The 15,800-nt window shown below is 48.7% G+C and overlaps 4 protein-coding genes across 5 annotated transcripts in view; 3 read left to right on the forward strand and 1 right to left on the reverse strand.

Moving 5' to 3' along the window:
• LOC127748802 (cuticle protein 7-like) overlaps positions 1-7,520 on the forward strand; it is a 120,923-nt gene extending 113,403 nt beyond the window's left edge. Inside the window, exons 1-2 of one of the 2 annotated variants that reach the window (XM_052263718.1) lie at positions 4,434-5,260; positions 7,012-7,520. In XM_052263718.1, the coding sequence (XP_052119678.1) occupies positions 5,246-5,260; positions 7,012-7,440 (444 nt within the window). In that variant the 5' untranslated portion in view covers positions 4,434-5,245 and the 3' untranslated portion in view covers positions 7,441-7,520. Of the gene's footprint in view, positions 1-4,433; positions 5,261-7,011 lie in introns of those variants that run through there. The other variant, XM_052263719.1, reaches the window with a different exon arrangement.
• The window catches only part of LOC113217635 (neurobeachin-like protein 1), a 346,454-nt gene that overhangs the window by 315,566 nt on the left and 15,088 nt on the right, over positions 1-15,800 (forward strand). The window contains 4 exon segments of the mRNA XM_052263605.1: positions 12,548-12,672; positions 14,013-14,036; positions 15,161-15,284; positions 15,609-15,780. Of these exon segments, the coding sequence (XP_052119565.1) occupies positions 12,548-12,672; positions 14,013-14,036; positions 15,161-15,284; positions 15,609-15,780 (445 nt within the window).
• On the reverse strand, positions 7,684-9,743 carry LOC113202338 (cuticle protein 18.6-like). The gene is made up of 3 exons (XM_026416517.2): positions 9,473-9,743; positions 8,897-9,124; positions 7,684-8,184 (listed from the first exon to the last, which is right to left on the reverse strand). The coding sequence occupies exons 1-3, from the start codon at positions 9,491-9,493 to the stop codon at positions 7,960-7,962; spliced, it is 474 nt and encodes a 157-aa protein (XP_026272302.1). The 5' UTR covers positions 9,494-9,743; the 3' UTR covers positions 7,684-7,959.
• Positions 11,209-12,104, forward strand: LOC113202369 (larval cuticle protein A2B-like). The gene is made up of 3 exons (XM_026416558.2): positions 11,209-11,312; positions 11,394-11,606; positions 11,682-12,104. The coding sequence occupies exons 1-3, from the start codon at positions 11,298-11,300 to the stop codon at positions 11,901-11,903; spliced, it is 450 nt and encodes a 149-aa protein (XP_026272343.2). The 5' UTR covers positions 11,209-11,297; the 3' UTR covers positions 11,904-12,104.

The following is a 15,800-nucleotide window of genomic DNA, read 5'->3' on the forward strand; positions in this document are numbered from 1 at the left end:
CTTAATGACCAGGGACTTGCAGGGGGAGGAATTCTTTTATTCTCCTCCATGTTTTCGACCGACGCGGAAGCTCTCGCGCAAATGTAACCATTTCGGTTGGGACCTTTTGGTCAGCGATGCGAACTGGTTTGTCGGATGTTTGTGCATCGGAGATGCGGGGCAGTGACCGCTTCAGCTCTACCTGACCGTGGAGGCGTACAGCCAGCTTGCATTTATTACATTTATTTTTGTTTATTTGGGGCATTGTTTTGTTAGAGATTTTTGTATGTTTTAAAGGACCCATTTTAAAATGACTTCTTAAAATATTGGAGGTGGTTCAACGATCTCGATGGAATCGAACTGACAATAGCGATCACGTTGGATCGCATTATCGTGCGTCGTGCGTGTCGGAAGCACCATGTGCGAGAGGGGCGTCCTTTTCATCGGAATAGGTTCATCTCGTACAGTTTGACTCTCAGCCCGTGTGTGCGTACGTTCTGGGCGTGTCGTGCTTTGTCGTCATTATCTTATTACCATTACCTTTTCAACTTTTAGCAGAGCAAGTGATGTCTGTGATGCCTGCTAGCCATGAAGCTTGTGATGGCGCGTGTTGTGTAGATCGGTAGGTATTCGTGGGTGTGGCATGACTACGACATGCCACCAAACGACAGGGTGGCTCTTCCATCAATCAAAGTGAGAGAAACGTATGGACTCTTGTTAATATCTCTTCTACGAAGTTATTTTGATCGTATACGATATATATGGACTGCGTATATCGGGATCTCCTATAAACAATTTACAAATATACAATATAAACAATACTATAACTTGTTCGTAGTTAATTGCCAACGCTAAAGAGTTAAAATTTAATTTTTTGTACTGACGCAGTTTAATTTATGTGACCGCATTCCCCTGTTTTTCCAATTTACAATACTGAGCCTGGCTGACGCACATTTAAAAATATGATTCCATATATTCACAAATGTTACATGCTAACTGCAGTTTTCATATGCAACCGAATGTGGCGTCACATGAACTGAATAACTGTTTGCTTCTCTGAGTATTGTCTAAAACAAGTAGCCAGTTGTTGCACATGACAGACTCCTAGTTCCGCTATTGAAAGAGAAGAACAAATAAGTTTGCCAGTTATCACGTTCCTCGTAGCTCATTTTCTGTGCTTATGATGTACCATTATGCCAAGAACATGTTACTTTAGATTTTCTTCTAATGCCGGTGAGCGGATCAGCGGCTCCCTCTATTAAAAGGCATGTAATGGAAACTCTTTGCCTGTTGTTTAGTGCAGGGTGTCCCATTAAAGGCTTTATTTTTGCGCCACTAATTTGAATTCATGTCGCTCTGCTACAGACTGCTATTGGCTATCGACTGTATTTTCAGCTTTAGCACAGTTCGGATATCGACTCGAATACGCGCATCGGAGATCTGGGAATGATGAGCCAGACTCTGATTTAAATTATGTTGCAAAAGTCATGCTTTGAATGGGGCCTGTACTAAAGTAAGCGAGCTGTATAAAGCACTGGAGTTAGCTAGAATATAGAAATAAAATAACAGAGAAATCTCCCCCCCCCCCCCCTCTTTCATTACATGGCCTGAGGGAAGGCCGCCCGCCCCGTCTTGTTAGGCAAACCATCGCGCAGCAGCATGCGTTGGGCTGCGGGGCTGCTGCTCTAGACCTCACCTTAGCTATCTAGATGCCTGGCTCACCTGCCTTGACACAAAAGACACAAATGTCTCCAATTTCCGATAATCATCTTACAATTGGTGTTAAAATATGACATTGCGTTGAATTTTGTTTCCTTTTATGTTTTCTTTTAAATGTAAATTTGTAATTATACAAGGGCGTTATTGGACCAGTGTTCACCAAGTTCAATGACTTGCTAGAGGTAAAAGCATTTAGCAGTGACCATGACTAAAAAGCTTCTGCTGAGACTGCTCCCCTGCTTCAAAGGACGATAGTGAATTCTTTTAATAGTCTGCGAACGGCGAACCCAGCTATCCGCTCCCCTCGAGCAACAATGAAATACCGATCAAGCTAGCGATTCGCTTTGCCGTGTGACTGCCACCTGGGTGATGCTGCCTCCGTACTGTACGAGATAGAATAATCGTCACTCTCATCGACAAGTGTTACTGTATCTTAATTTTGTGAAAATGATGAAACATTAATTTTAAGGTTAATGTTACTACACTACTCTGTTCTGACAATTTTTCTTATATCTCGTAGCCCAGGACATTGTGCCCATGTTGCCAATTGTTACTGTCATAAACTAGCTTATATAGATGTCATGAAGTTTCCAAAAATCCCCTTCATATTTCAATGTTCATGGTTGTTTATAAAAGCACATTTTTGGGGGAAATAAGTTGTTTCACTTGGTTCAATAAGTGTATTAATATAAAGGACACTTTAGTGAGATCACTGCTTGGACGCTGAATGCAGATTGTGTCGTAACTCTGTGCTACCACGCGCTCCGCGCATCCGCCCCGACGTACCCCACCATTAGCGTGTATGTGTGTAGGGCGGGTAGGTTCGAGATGCGGGGGTGTTTGTAGCAGCTCTGACTTCAAAGGTGATATAGCACGCGTTGATGGGAACCTAAACGCAGACCACGACTCATAGGAAACAAGAATTAGTTTTCAGAAGTAACTAATAAGCTACCAGAAATTTGATGTGGCAGCTGATAATTGGTGGACAGAGAGCATAGTTTAGCTCACACAGCAAAGAACAGGAGCGAACCGGTTGGCTCCTGACTGCAGCTTCAGGTTTGATGAGATGAGGCAACTAACTCTTGTCTCTTGCAACCAATTATTAGCTGCTACAATTTCGGATTGCCTATTGCCTATTCACTATTTTTGTGGGACTCCCTGCTTGTGGTTCAGGTGAAATCACTTCACTCCACCTGTGAAAACACTGGACAAACAAAGGTAGGCATGAACACCCTTCTTAGGGTGTTCATGACTTTCGTGCCTTTACAGAAGCACGAAACGATTCACACCTCTGGAAAGGTTCCGAAATCCCCCAAAGGTGCTAAAGTTTAGTGCCTTTGGAGACTTTCGTGCCTTTTTCAAAGGCATTAAAAGTTTGCACCTTTAAAAGGTACCAAGTCGTACCTTTGTTTTTACAGTGAACTGTCACATTCTTTTAGATTCTATTGTCACATTTTTTAAGTGTGACTAGAATTATACTTGCTTAGACTGGCTGAGTCAAGCTGTAAAAAATGTGACATCACGATTCCACCATGACAGTTTTTTATGTGATAACCAATGTTTCTTTGGCTCATGTAGTGCTGGTGCTGCAGATCTCGCCTTTCGCGAGAGACTTCAACGCACGCGATGAGCGCTAATATTTTGTTAAAAAGCGCCGAATTATATCGATTCGCTTTGATGACTATTTGCGACCTCCTGCTCTTGGCAAGAGAAGATAAAACTATTTGGGGTCATTCACAAATGACGTTACGCCTTTTTTGCCGTCCCCCCCCCCCCCTCTTCCCCCTAGTACCCTCAACATTTTCAGAAGCCGCTTTTTGCGGTCTGCTCTTTTCAAAACCGACCCTAAACATGACGGGCTAGACGCCCTAAGTGGAGGCGCGGAACCTTCCAGGACGCCCTGCTGGTATCTTGTCAGATCTCACAAGGTGCATGCCGGGGCCGGCAGCCCCTCTGGTCAAGCGCGGGAGTGGAGTAGTGAGGCAACTAGACTCTATGGGACACTCGATCCCCATTCCGGGTGAACCGAGATCAAGACTGAGATCGGATTAAAGGACTATCCGCTCAACGGTTTTTTCTGACCCCATTTCCCAGAAGCAGTTGCTGCTGGCTTATCTGTTAAAAATGTGCATCAACGTAGGGTAGGAGCTGCTGAGCCTGCGGCTGATGCTCGTGCTTATTCGGTGCACTTAAGCAAGGGCACAGTGACCATCCTTTCTTCAGTCCCTCCCTAGCATATGTCTCCGTTTTACGCTATTTTGTTCATTCTTTAATTCACGCTGGTAACTCTTATCAATCGCATTACCACCTTTCGGATAACAGTTGAGCACCATTAAAACAGACACGGTCACTTTGTTTTAAACTTTAGAACGTACCGCTAAACTTGGACCTTGTGACAGGCGTTGACCTTGCCGTGGCGGCGCGGGGCGAAGGGCCCAAAGGGTATTGCACAACATAACTGCCGCGCCATGCGCCGGTCCTGTGGCTCATTTCTCATATCATTCCCGTAATGGCGAGCGATAATTGGCCCCCCTGTCCTCACTGTTGTGATCTATCACTTAGCCGCTGACTTTGTTTCCAGCAGCGGCGAGGCGTTTGTGAACAGTCCTACCCATGACTGGAACTCTCAACCTTCAGGGCGCAGCGTCGCAGTAGTGCGCTTTAAGTCTATTCTTGCTGCACTTACCATAATAAGGAAACAACAATAATTTTATTATTTCAAAGTTTTCCTTACGCGTCATTCGACACACAAGAACTCCTAACATTCTAAATATGACTGTGCTTGTGAAACTGTGGCCTCTACCTTTCAAGGCTGGACCGACATTATTGCCGAGTAAGCAGCACGAACGTTATTTGCAAAGTTCCTAAACGGAATCGATTTCAGAGGCAATGATAGGGAACTGATAGCACCATGCCGCCCCCCCCCTGGCACGCTTAACCCGTGTGCACAGACCCTAGCATATCACAACATATCACTGTTGGGTGTCTTTAGAGCTCTAAGAAAATTTCAAGAGGGAGGGGCGTCTCAGTTTGTAACCTTTGTTGTACGGTGCCGTTTTGTTTTCTGTAAAGACATCTTTTATCTGTGTTAGTCATAAGCATCTTTATTACCCATGCCCTATATTTCTATAGGCTACGTTTCGTTGGTTTTGGTTTTGGTTTTAATTATCAAAATTTGCTTGCTTGTTTTACTGTGAAATGCGTCTGGATCATCGAACATACCCCGTGTGGGGGAAAGGCGGATAAATACATATTTTGCTGTTATTCGTACACATCTGTACAACAACATTGTTCAATGTTACAAATTTTTTATAATATTTAAAGGACATGTTGCCTCTCTCTGTATCCCTCCCCCTCCGTCCCTATTTTCCTCCATTTCCCCTCCTCTCCCCCTGGAGCTGCAGCTGCTCGGCAGGGCTCGAGGGGGGCGGCGCGGGGCGCGCCGAGAGGGCTGGGAGGCTTTATAAAGGCTGCGGTGCGCTGGGGGACAACACAAGACTGACAACCTCACGTGGACCAGTTTACTGCTACCTCCGTACCTGAAACCATGATTTTCGCCAAAGTAAGTGTCATATGCCCAATTAGATCTGAGTGTGATAATAGTGAGTGCCAATGGTCGTATGTTGCAGTGGGGTGAGAAATATGCATCGGGGCTGCAGCAATTGGTCAATTTGAAATATTGGGTGCGCATATCTTAAGTTTGCACGTCATGCACTAAGTATGTTTGATATGCTCAGTGTCAAAGTACTTCAGCTTAAATTTTGTCGCTTTCGACACTTTTGAAAAATCGTGCAAGATTAACGTGCATATTTTAAATATCTGTAAAGAGGGCTCTTAAACTTAAAAAGGGGTTGCTTTTCTTTCTGTTAGAGGAGAGAAAACTGAATTTGTCAACATGACATAGCTGTAGTGCAGGTATAGAAGCCTTTATCGGTTATACTAATCATAACATTACAAAAAGCTTGAAGAAGAAAGATTTTTGAATTAAAATTGAATAGGTTGACGGTTTGAACGGTAATACCAGGTACGGGTCCTATATTGCGAAAGTAATCGTTTTTCCTTCCTTTCCGTTTACTAGTGGATCCTATTCCCAAAATGATAACCGATAATACTTGACCGAACTGAGCAGTTGGCAGGACTGGGTGTTTTACTTTGGGGCGTGAGGGACGAGTGGAGCCGTGCGTGGTTAAAGGGCTGTGCGGGTGGGTAGGGTAAGTAGGGCAGGGTGAGCAGGGTAAGGAGGGCAGGGCAGCGAACTGTTATGCAAAGTGAAGTAACGAAGTACAGCTCACAGCGCGACCCAGCCGGGCTGAGCCTGGCCCGATTAGAAACACTGCTCGCTGCTCTCCGCGCTCGCCCGAGCTGGTAGCTGCCCGCCCGCGATCTCTTTCACGCGTGCAGGGTTGGCAGGGCAAGGGCAACCCAATAGGAGGGACGACACAACTAGGAGGCTTCTTTCGCAAGTCAGCTGACCGATGGCGGCTTGAAGTCCCGATGCTCTTCGCTGAGCTCAGGCAGAATAGTGCTCTCTCTCTCTCTCTCTCTCTCTCTCTCTCTCTCTCTCTCTCTCTCTCTTGCCCCTCTGCCGATACTGCCGTGCCGTTTACTGTCTCACTTCTGCAGCCCCCTACCCTGTCTCTGCTCGCATACTAGCTGGTGGGTCACGATCAGATGCCCCCCTTTCCCCTACCTCTTGTTCTCACGCTTTGCCAGCGAGTCGCAATTCATAAACAAGAGACTGACCCAGCCTCCCCTCTCTCTCACTCTATCTCTCTCCCTCTCTCCCTCCCCCCCTCTTCATCCCTCTCTCTCTCCCTTCTCCCCCCCCCCTTCTCCCTCTCCCTCCTCTCTCTGTCTCTCTCCTTCCCTCTCTCGCACGCTTACACACTCACACTCCATCTCTTTTCCCACGCTACGCTTGGCGAGGTCTGCTCGCACCACATACTAGCTGCATAGACGAAACTGCATCGTTTCAGTCGGGATAATGGAACACGTTTTCGCGACACTGAATTGAGCCATTCAAGGTAACACTTTGGGAATGATGGCCGCTGTAGGAATGTGTTTTGCCATACACTGGCCTAGTGTGTGACAGAATTTTCAAATATACCTGCAGATGTACGAAGGACCATTACACATTTGCGAACGGGTAAATGATGACTCCTATTTTAAGTGTACGAACCTCTATTATTCGCTTACCTACAAAGGCAGTGTGTGTGGATTCACTGTGTTGCACATCTGCAAGAGTGTGAATTTTTTCACTCACCTTCCGGTGAGTGACGTTCGTGCACTTGGATCACTGTCCTTATTGTCCAGGCTCTCCTCCTGACTGCCGCCGCCATGGTGGCGGGTGTCGGGGCCGGTGTGGTGCCCGTGGGGCCGCACTACGGTCACTACGCGCCCGCGCCCGTCCACTACGCCCCCGCCCCGGTGCACTACGCCCCCGCGCCTGTCCACTACGCCCCCGCTCCGGTGCACTACGCGCCGCCGCCCCACCACTACGCGCCCGTCGAGGTGTACCCGGACTCGGTCCCCGAGTACAGCTTCGGCTACTCGGTGTCGGACGCGCACACGGGGGACGCCAAGAGCCAGCACGAGACGCGGCACGGCGACGTGGTCAAAGGCAGCTACTCGCTGGTGGAGCCCGACGGCACCGTGCGCACCGTCAAGTACACGGCGGACCACGTGCACGGCTTCAACGCCGTGGTGGACCGGCAGCCGCCCGCGCACTACCACCACTACTGATTATATTACGGTGTCATTATTTGCATCTGTTTTTATTATTTTTGTACAAAGTCGCTTTAATAAAATATTCGTGTTTGTTCTTTGAGTGTGTTCTTGATTTTCTGTTTTGTTGTTACTGTGAGTGAGTGTCTACTAGTGTTAGCCTTACCTTATACGAATAATGTGAGATATACTTCTTCATTAGTGACTGTCTACTATTGCATTCACTGCGCAGTTCTGGACAAGTGACTTGGTTTTCACGAATTTTCTGAAAGATTAATATATTTTAAATTTATCGATAGTTTTCGTTTTAAAAAGTCCTTTATGAACTAAGTATTTCATTTTCTAAACAAACTAGTAATCACATGGACACAGCCTTCTATCTCTCGCCTTCGCCTCATTGGTTTTGGTAAAACGTGAGGGAAACACGTAGAAGCTCCTGAGACGGTGCCGCGAAGAAGTGACTGTGCAGTGATGATCTCTCATCTCGGACAAGATTGCGTCTTTTCTTTTTGGCATAGCCTCAGGGTTCTTCTAAATCTACAACCTCCTTGCGGACGCTTGCGTCTTGGCCGCAGGGGCGCTCGCCGCTGCAGTGTACGGCTCCCCTTGATTCCGGACGACAGCGTTGAACCCGTTGACGGCGTCCGCAGTGTAGGTGACGATGCGCATGCGGCCATCGGGTTCCCGAAGCGCGTACCTCCCTGAGACGACGTCCCCTTGACGCGTCTCGTGCTGACTCTTAAGGTCCCCCGTCTCCTCATCCTGTGGGTCGAAAAAATTGCGAGAGTTTAAGGATTAACCGATTCAGGCTAGTGTAGTAGATGGATTCACAAAAAAAAAGTGTGGGCGTTCAGTGCATTTTCCGGCCGGGTGTCCTGGCGAAGACATGCCAGTACGTTGCGTTGCCTATGCGCTGGCTGCAGGGGCTGCAGGCGCGGGGCGCGTGGCGGGGAAGTGGTGGGGTAGCAGCCCCTACTTACACATTCTTCCTACCCCCTGCCCCGCGCCTGCAGCCCCTGCAGCCCCTGCAGCCAGCGCATAGGCAACGCAACGCACTGGCATGTCTTAGCCTGAATACCCGGCACAGTACATCAGATCCCTTGCAGGGTCCGTGCTATGGGCGACTCAACCGCGCACCAGAGCACGACAGGCTCGTCGCTCACCCTGTTAAAACATTGCGGAGAGATACACCATGAAGTTCACAATAGAACAGGATTTGCTTTACTTACAAAGCATTGCTTCGCAACTAACTGCGAAAGACTTGCTATATTGCTTCGCGTTCTTTTAACTGTTCATCGTGCACGTGCATATATGACGGACCTCGTGTTAAAGGGCCTGTTGACTCACGGTAGGCAGCCCTGCCGTGCACCAAAGTATGCACTGTGTTTGTTATACTTGGACTACAGCAAGTTTACAAAATTGTTTGTGTAAACGGAAAATATTGAGCACAGTTTCTTGAAATCGCTGGCCTCACCTGTACAGAGTAGCCGAAGCTGTACTGCGCCGGTTCTTTCTGCTCGTCGTGGTCCTCCTGGTGCTCGGGCTGCTCGTCCTGGTGCTGGCGGTGGTGCTGGTGGTGGTGGCTGCCCGGCCCGACGCCCAGCCCGTGGTGCCCCGAGTACGATTGCCGGCGTGTGGCGGCCACCGCCCCGTCCACCCGCAGCGGGTCGCCAACCCCGAGCCCGACCAGGGCCACAAAAACCTGGGGGTGAAAGGGACATGGCCAAACAAACTTATCACGATAAACACATGAATATGTCAAATGTTTTTTTGTATTTTTGCTGCTGTTTTGTTTCGGCACTTCACTTATACAAATTCTTGTAATTTACAATGCGACATATTTGAAAGTTTTGCGAGCATGGAACGCGAACAGTCGACAAACAAGCATTTACAAACAATTATGAAGCTACTAGAAAAAACTTTTTACGAAAGCCAAGGAGCCTTGCTTGTATCACACCCACGCAGACAAGGGGAGCCCCGGTGGTTACTGTTATGCCTGCGACCTTACGGTAAGGGCCGGGCAGCTGTCCTCCCGATCTCGGCACCCTACCATAACTCCGGAGTGCTTCATCGTGCCTGCTCGCTGTCGCTGTACTTGACGAAGTGGCCGTGGCTCGCGCCCTTGCCGTAGTTTTATACGGCAGTTTAGGGCGGCGAGTGGCGCTGGCTCCAAAGGGAATTGGACTTGGTCCGGTATGGGTCGGCACCGCCTGTAATTGGAAAATGTGCGTGGCAGGGCGGTGCTTTTCTCGCGCAGCCAACCGTTTGTCCGGCGTGGTGTGGTGTCGCACTGCCGGCGTTGGCCAAACGCGGCAGGTCTTTTTCCGGTCGGCCGAATGATTGACTCTACGATCGGCCCCGCCCCGTGTTTCACGTGCTTATTGGCCCCTCCGGCCCCTCGAGCCAAGTCTTCCCTACCCCGTGTTTTGTTTGTACGTACGCTTCTTCTCGCCGCCTATCTAGCCTTGGACGAAGAACATGCGTTTCATTCAGGCGAGAAGGGGAACGATTTGAGAACAAAATGTGCTTGATTTGAGCCCAAATACTCCAGAGCATGTGTACTGGAGATTATCAAGTGTTGGTGCACATGATGCGAGAACGCGCTTGGCGCTTCTCTGGGTGAGCACCCTTCGCGGCCGGATGGGGTGGTTCTTCATTTGGCATCTTAATCCAAACATTGATTTGGGTCCGGCTGGTGACACTGGGCCATTGCCCAAGCCTCGCCGTGGTGCCGTGGCGCAGGTGCGGTAACGCGTCTAAGCGGGCGGAGGTCACGGGGCTGTGCGCGCGCGCGTGTGTGTGTGCGCGCGTGCGCAGTGCGTCACTGTCTCGCGACGCTGGAGGGAGCAGGATGGACAGAGAGCTTCGCGACGTCTGGCGCCGTCTAGACGCATCGCTACTTGCGAAAGACACTCGGCAGGGATGCTAAGACTTCGAGGCTTGCTGGGTTACCCTCGTTATTCTCACGTGTATGAATTACATAAATGCTTTTCGATGAAACGAAATTAATTTTTTGACGCATTAAGTACAGAAAAAAATAATATTGAGAGCAAATACCCACTCCTCAAAATGTCTTTGCAGTTCGTGCTTCTGCGAAATTTTATGCCCCCACCCCATCCCCTCTCTAGGGCTTAAAGGAGACTAGGGAGGGTTGAGGGGGCGTGGTAAGTGATGCGACGGGCGACCCAAAAGTTTGGTCGCGAGCGGTTGGGGAGGGGCGTGATGCGGTATATTGCACACCCGAGAATCGCTTTCCAATAGCCGTGGCCCTGCCGAACCGTGCCGAGTTACATGGCGAATCCTGTTGGCACGCGCCATCGTTCCACGGCCGATCGACGCCGGGCTTTGAAAGAATGACGTTCATGACAGAAAGTGGCGGTGAGAATTTTAGTGGTCCTGGTCCTCCGAAGGAACGTGTAAATCGCAACCTGGTTAAACCCAAACAAACGCCGGCGACCGCCTCCAGCGGAGGCCCCTCTCTTCCTCGGGGTTGCCTCTGCGCCGCGTGGCTCCTCGCGGTGAAACCCCCGGCACGTCTCCGCCGGGCCCGGCCCGCCTGCGGAGCGCGGCGCGTGTCGGCGCGTGCCAAGTCACGAGGCACCCTCCACGCCGCCGACCGTTTAGGAGCAGAGGGGCTGCCCGCCAGGCTGCCGGCCGCGGGACGCGTTGGCGTGGCTGGACTACACGCGGGGTGGGGCCGCCTGATCGCCCCTGGCTGTGTCACCACGCGTGTGCGTGTGTCAGTGTGTGAGGGCCCACCCCCCTCACAAGGTGGGGGTCGGCGTATATATACTTCGCCCGGTGGCGGTTTTCGTCAGTCAGCGTCTAGCGACCCTCTTCTCCAGGTGTTTACCACCGCATCCTCCACGCTAGCCATGGGTCTTTTCAGCGTAAGTTGGTCTTGTGAGGTTGTTGTGCGCTGACAGTCAGCGGCCCGTTCTGACTCTCCCTTGTCTGTTGCCCCGCCGCAGAGGGTACTGTTGGCGGCGGCCGCCGTCGTGGGTGCGGTCCAAGGCGGCTTCGCCCCCCTGGCGTACACGGCCTTCCCCGGCGCCGTGGCGGCCCCTGCGCCCCTGTTGGCGCGCGCCGCCCCCGTCCTGGCCCCCGCCCCCGTCCTCGCCAGGGTCAAGGCGGTCGACTACGCCGACGCCTACCCGCAGTACCAGTACGCCTACAACGTCCAGGTCAGTGTCGCTGAGGTCGCGAGGCTCCTCGTCTAGCCTGCGTTTGTGACGCTGACGTGTCCGCTTCCCCTCCAGGACTCGCTGACGGGCGACTCGAAGGCGCAGGAGGAGACCCGGGAGGGCGACGTCGTCCGGGGAAGCTACTCTCTCATCGAGCCCGACGGTGTCCGGCGCACCGTCAACTACTACGCCGACCCGCTCAACGGCTTCAACGCCGTCGTGCAGAGGGACCTGCCCGTGGCCGCCCCCGTGGTGGCACCCGCCTTCCTCAAGGCCGCGCCTGCCGTCGTCGTCTGAACATCCCGACTGAACACCCGAAGCAACTGAATACCTGCTCAACATCTGGATATCCTGGTGTGGCGATATGAGCTTTGTACCTGTCTGAAAACGATCCCGTGCTCAAAGTATTATTAATTTAGTTGTATAAATAAAAAACCAAAACCTTCGGCCGCGTGTTGTGTTTTGATAACAATAAAGAAATCACTTGAGATACTCGTATTTTTGTTTTGTTTTTTGTTTTTATTTTTGATGCATTTGAAACTTATGAACGAACATTACACATATTTCCCTTTCATCCAGCTCACCCACTTAACAATTTATATTACAACTGTAACTGTACCGTGTGTGAAGAAAACTATAACACCTCGGTTTTGTGAATTTGCCTGTCATGGGCCATAATGACTTGACACACAGTTCACACTAACGCATCGCCATACAGAATGTGTATTATTTCTAGAAAACTATGCAGTAATTTTAAATAGAAGTCTCGCATGTCCTTTGAAATGTGTCATTATATTTGAAGTGCCCTTTCCAATCGCCACCTGAAAAAGATCTGCTTGCTCTGGGTTTCTGCTTTCGCAACGGGTTCGACGAACGACGAACTCAATTCAAATCCGTATCGTTATTTTGTTTCACAACTTTCCTCATCATTTGTGTTGCAGGAGCCCCGAGGAGCGCCACTGGAAGCTGTCCCACCATGAGAACTACTCGCGCATGCGCCTCAAGCTGTGCCCCAACCTCGGCTTCAACCCGCACACTGACGCCAGCAACCTCAGAGACAACACGGGTGAGCACAATGTGGTCCGACCAGTAAACTCCGCCTTGTTTTGAGGACGAACTGTGTCACCGTTGAATCTTTTTCCCTACGTACACCCTAGTAGAAGAACCTATATCATGCACGCAGCGTTCGAAAGATAACGTCTTCTTATTTGCGTTTTCATGGTAACTGCAACTTTCTGCACTGTTGAAGTCTTACGAAGAAAAATGCCGAATCCTTTGTAATACGAAGGATTTGGACGCTTCGAAGGGAGCAAATCCTTCGTAGGTACGAAGCATTTGGCATTTTGCTTCGTAAGACTTCAACTGTGTGATTCGGGTTTCGAAACACACTAGCCATTGAGGCATTAACGTTAAGCATTATTTCAGTTATTCTGTAGGGATGCCTCGTCCTTATTTACTCATATTTTCATAAGAACAAAGCAATCCGTGCTAGACAATATTCTGCAAAGTGTACAACTTGTTGTACAGTGGAAACTGTCAAATCAAACAGATTAAATTGTGAAAAGGATTGTGTAACGGATATTTTTAAGAAATTACCACTGACTTGGGTTGCATGTACGAGCAAATCGTTAAATTTTAACAGCACTCGTGAATATATGAATCCCTTTTCAAATTTACGACTGAGTTGACGGACACGTACCTAAATGAACACACCCTTAGAAATCGGGATTACGAATAGTAATCCAAATTTATTGAATGTGCTAGTTCCTTTCACTGGAAACGCGAGTGTGTGAATGTCGCTCACCTGTTTCCAGTGTTGTTCTAGCTTCCGTACTTAACGCATTTTTCATGGAAAATTTTTATGTTGGTGTGAATGTTATAGATTATAGTTTTACAGTTAAAACAGCCAACTTTTTTGATTTGCAGAGTATGCATCAACGCTGAATTTTTAGTGGGAAGATGACGTTAAGTAGATACTCTACCCAATCTCACCCCAAAAGAAAACGAAATTTGATCCATTGGCTGGATTTTCGTTTGTTTTTCAAGCGGATCCCCGCGAAACGTGTGGCCCACTTAGGCGCCCTCTGAAAACGTGCATGTCCTTAAAATAACCCGCTCTCACCACTGCCGTATTTTTGCTACTAACCACGTACATCTTTCTATTTTTCTTGTCTATTTAAGACTCGCTTGTTGTTCTGACCGACTGACGAATGCCAAAGAGGACATTTTCTTTATTTCGGTACAAGTTCCGTGTGAAACAGTCTCTCTTTGCTCTCTTGTTTCTTTGGCTTTCTTATCTCATTTTCTGCCTTCTACATCCTGTTCGTGCATTTTGCCCTTCTTTGTGTACCTGTGTATGCCACTTTGAGTTTGACTCTGTTGTGTTCGGTCTTGCTTGCCTCACAGCCAACATTAAGCGAGATAGTGTGGGTAAGTGCGACACTGGTGTTCACAACAAAAACATTACTGTGATGAGGGGCCCGGGGCCCTCCTGCCCTCCTAGTTTAGTGGACACGAAGTACTGTTGGGATTTATTGTTGAATCAAGAAGTTTGCCGTGGGTGACAAATCAACTTGATTGTTGTTTTAATAGTACATGCTTATAGATTTAAATTACCTGACCTAAGAGACATATGGTATTTCCACGGTGTTTCTAAGGTATAATTACATGGGGCATCTCCTCGGACAAACTTCCGTTTTCCGACACTTTTACAGTACCGTCTGATTAATATAGCTTACTTTACCCCTCATTTTATCCTGTAAGTTTAGGATCGTGGTAGTGAGCCAGAAATCTAGGCACTGTGCTTTTCGAGGGTGCTAAGTCGCATCTTTACATAGGAGCTAAGGAAATTGCGAGTTCAGTTCCTTTGTAACGGCATCAAAGAGCAATAATGGTGCTAAAATTTAGTGCCTTGTGTAATTATGACACTATACATTACATTGTTTTAAAGTGCGACTTATCACCTTTGCTTGTTGTTTCTTAGACATTATTTTATTTCCATCTTTTTCCATCTTCTTTGCCTCAACTATAATGCTGCCGCCTTCTCGCGCAATCACGCATTGCTTCTGCTCGACTGCTTTTTTCACAGCATCGCCGGATTTGGATTATAACCATTAAACAGTCGTGCTGTGCTTCCGCTCGTTACTTCAGTATCCAATATTGCGCCAGTACACTAACAATGGATTTGCGATAGTAATAAAACAAAATCTTGCCGTAACTACCGTTGGAAGATGACTCTTGCTTGCGAATAAAATGCGATATATTTGATACGGAAAAATGTTTTGCAATAACAAAGTTATCGCATCATTTTTGTGAAGCTATCGCAGCTGAGTTTCATATAATTGTCTCTATTAACATATATAACGTTTTATTTGCAACAACGAGTAATCGCATCATCCTGGGAGCGATTAACAGTGGGCACCGCAAAACGGCAGATATGGCTAACTTTTTGTAGTCAGTATCGCAATCATCCTGATTTTACAGTGTAGGTGACTCTGACCCCCCGGCCCCGGTGTAAAGTATACATATACTAACATGGTCCGTCCTACATGCAGGCTGGCTGTCCCGGAGGCGCTCCTCAGAGACCCCGCTGTCGCTGACGTCCTGGTCGGCCGCGGTGCGCACAGAGCTCGATGATGACACCCTTCCGGAGGAGGATTTGCGCTCGCTGCTGTCCGAGTAAGCTAATTTTTAATTATAGTACTTCTAAACTTTATCGTTTTATTTGCTTAGAGGATTGTTCTGTCACATCGACGCAATCGACGCAATAATTATAGTACTTCTAAACTTTATCGTTTTATTTGCTTAGAGGATTGTTCTGTCACATTGACCTCGAATTGCATTCGCATTGTCCATACTGGCCGAGTTGAACACTTGAAAGTGCACTACTTCGCAGTTACACTCTTTAAGTGTGCGACGGTTGAGCCATTGGTCTTATCACTATATTTGAAATAACGCTAGATTGTACCTCCTAAATGTTACCTCCTGCTGATATTGATGCAGGCCCGAGCCAGCCGAGGAGGTGACACGCGAGGAGAAGCTCGTGCTGTCCCAGGAGTGCGAGCTGGTGACCCTCATGACCTCGGTGCGGGGGCGCCTCGAGCTCACCACGACCCACGCCTCCTTCTGCGACCTGAGCCCCCTGCAGGATGACGGCGAGCGGCATGACTTCAAGGTGATTGTGTTTTATTATTA

Source organism: Frankliniella occidentalis, unplaced genomic scaffold, assembly GCF_000697945.3.
Source record: "Frankliniella occidentalis isolate FOCC.00 unplaced genomic scaffold, Focc_3.1 Scaffold13, whole genome shotgun sequence".
Classification (NCBI taxonomy): Eukaryota; Metazoa; Arthropoda; class Insecta; order Thysanoptera; family Thripidae; genus Frankliniella; species Frankliniella occidentalis.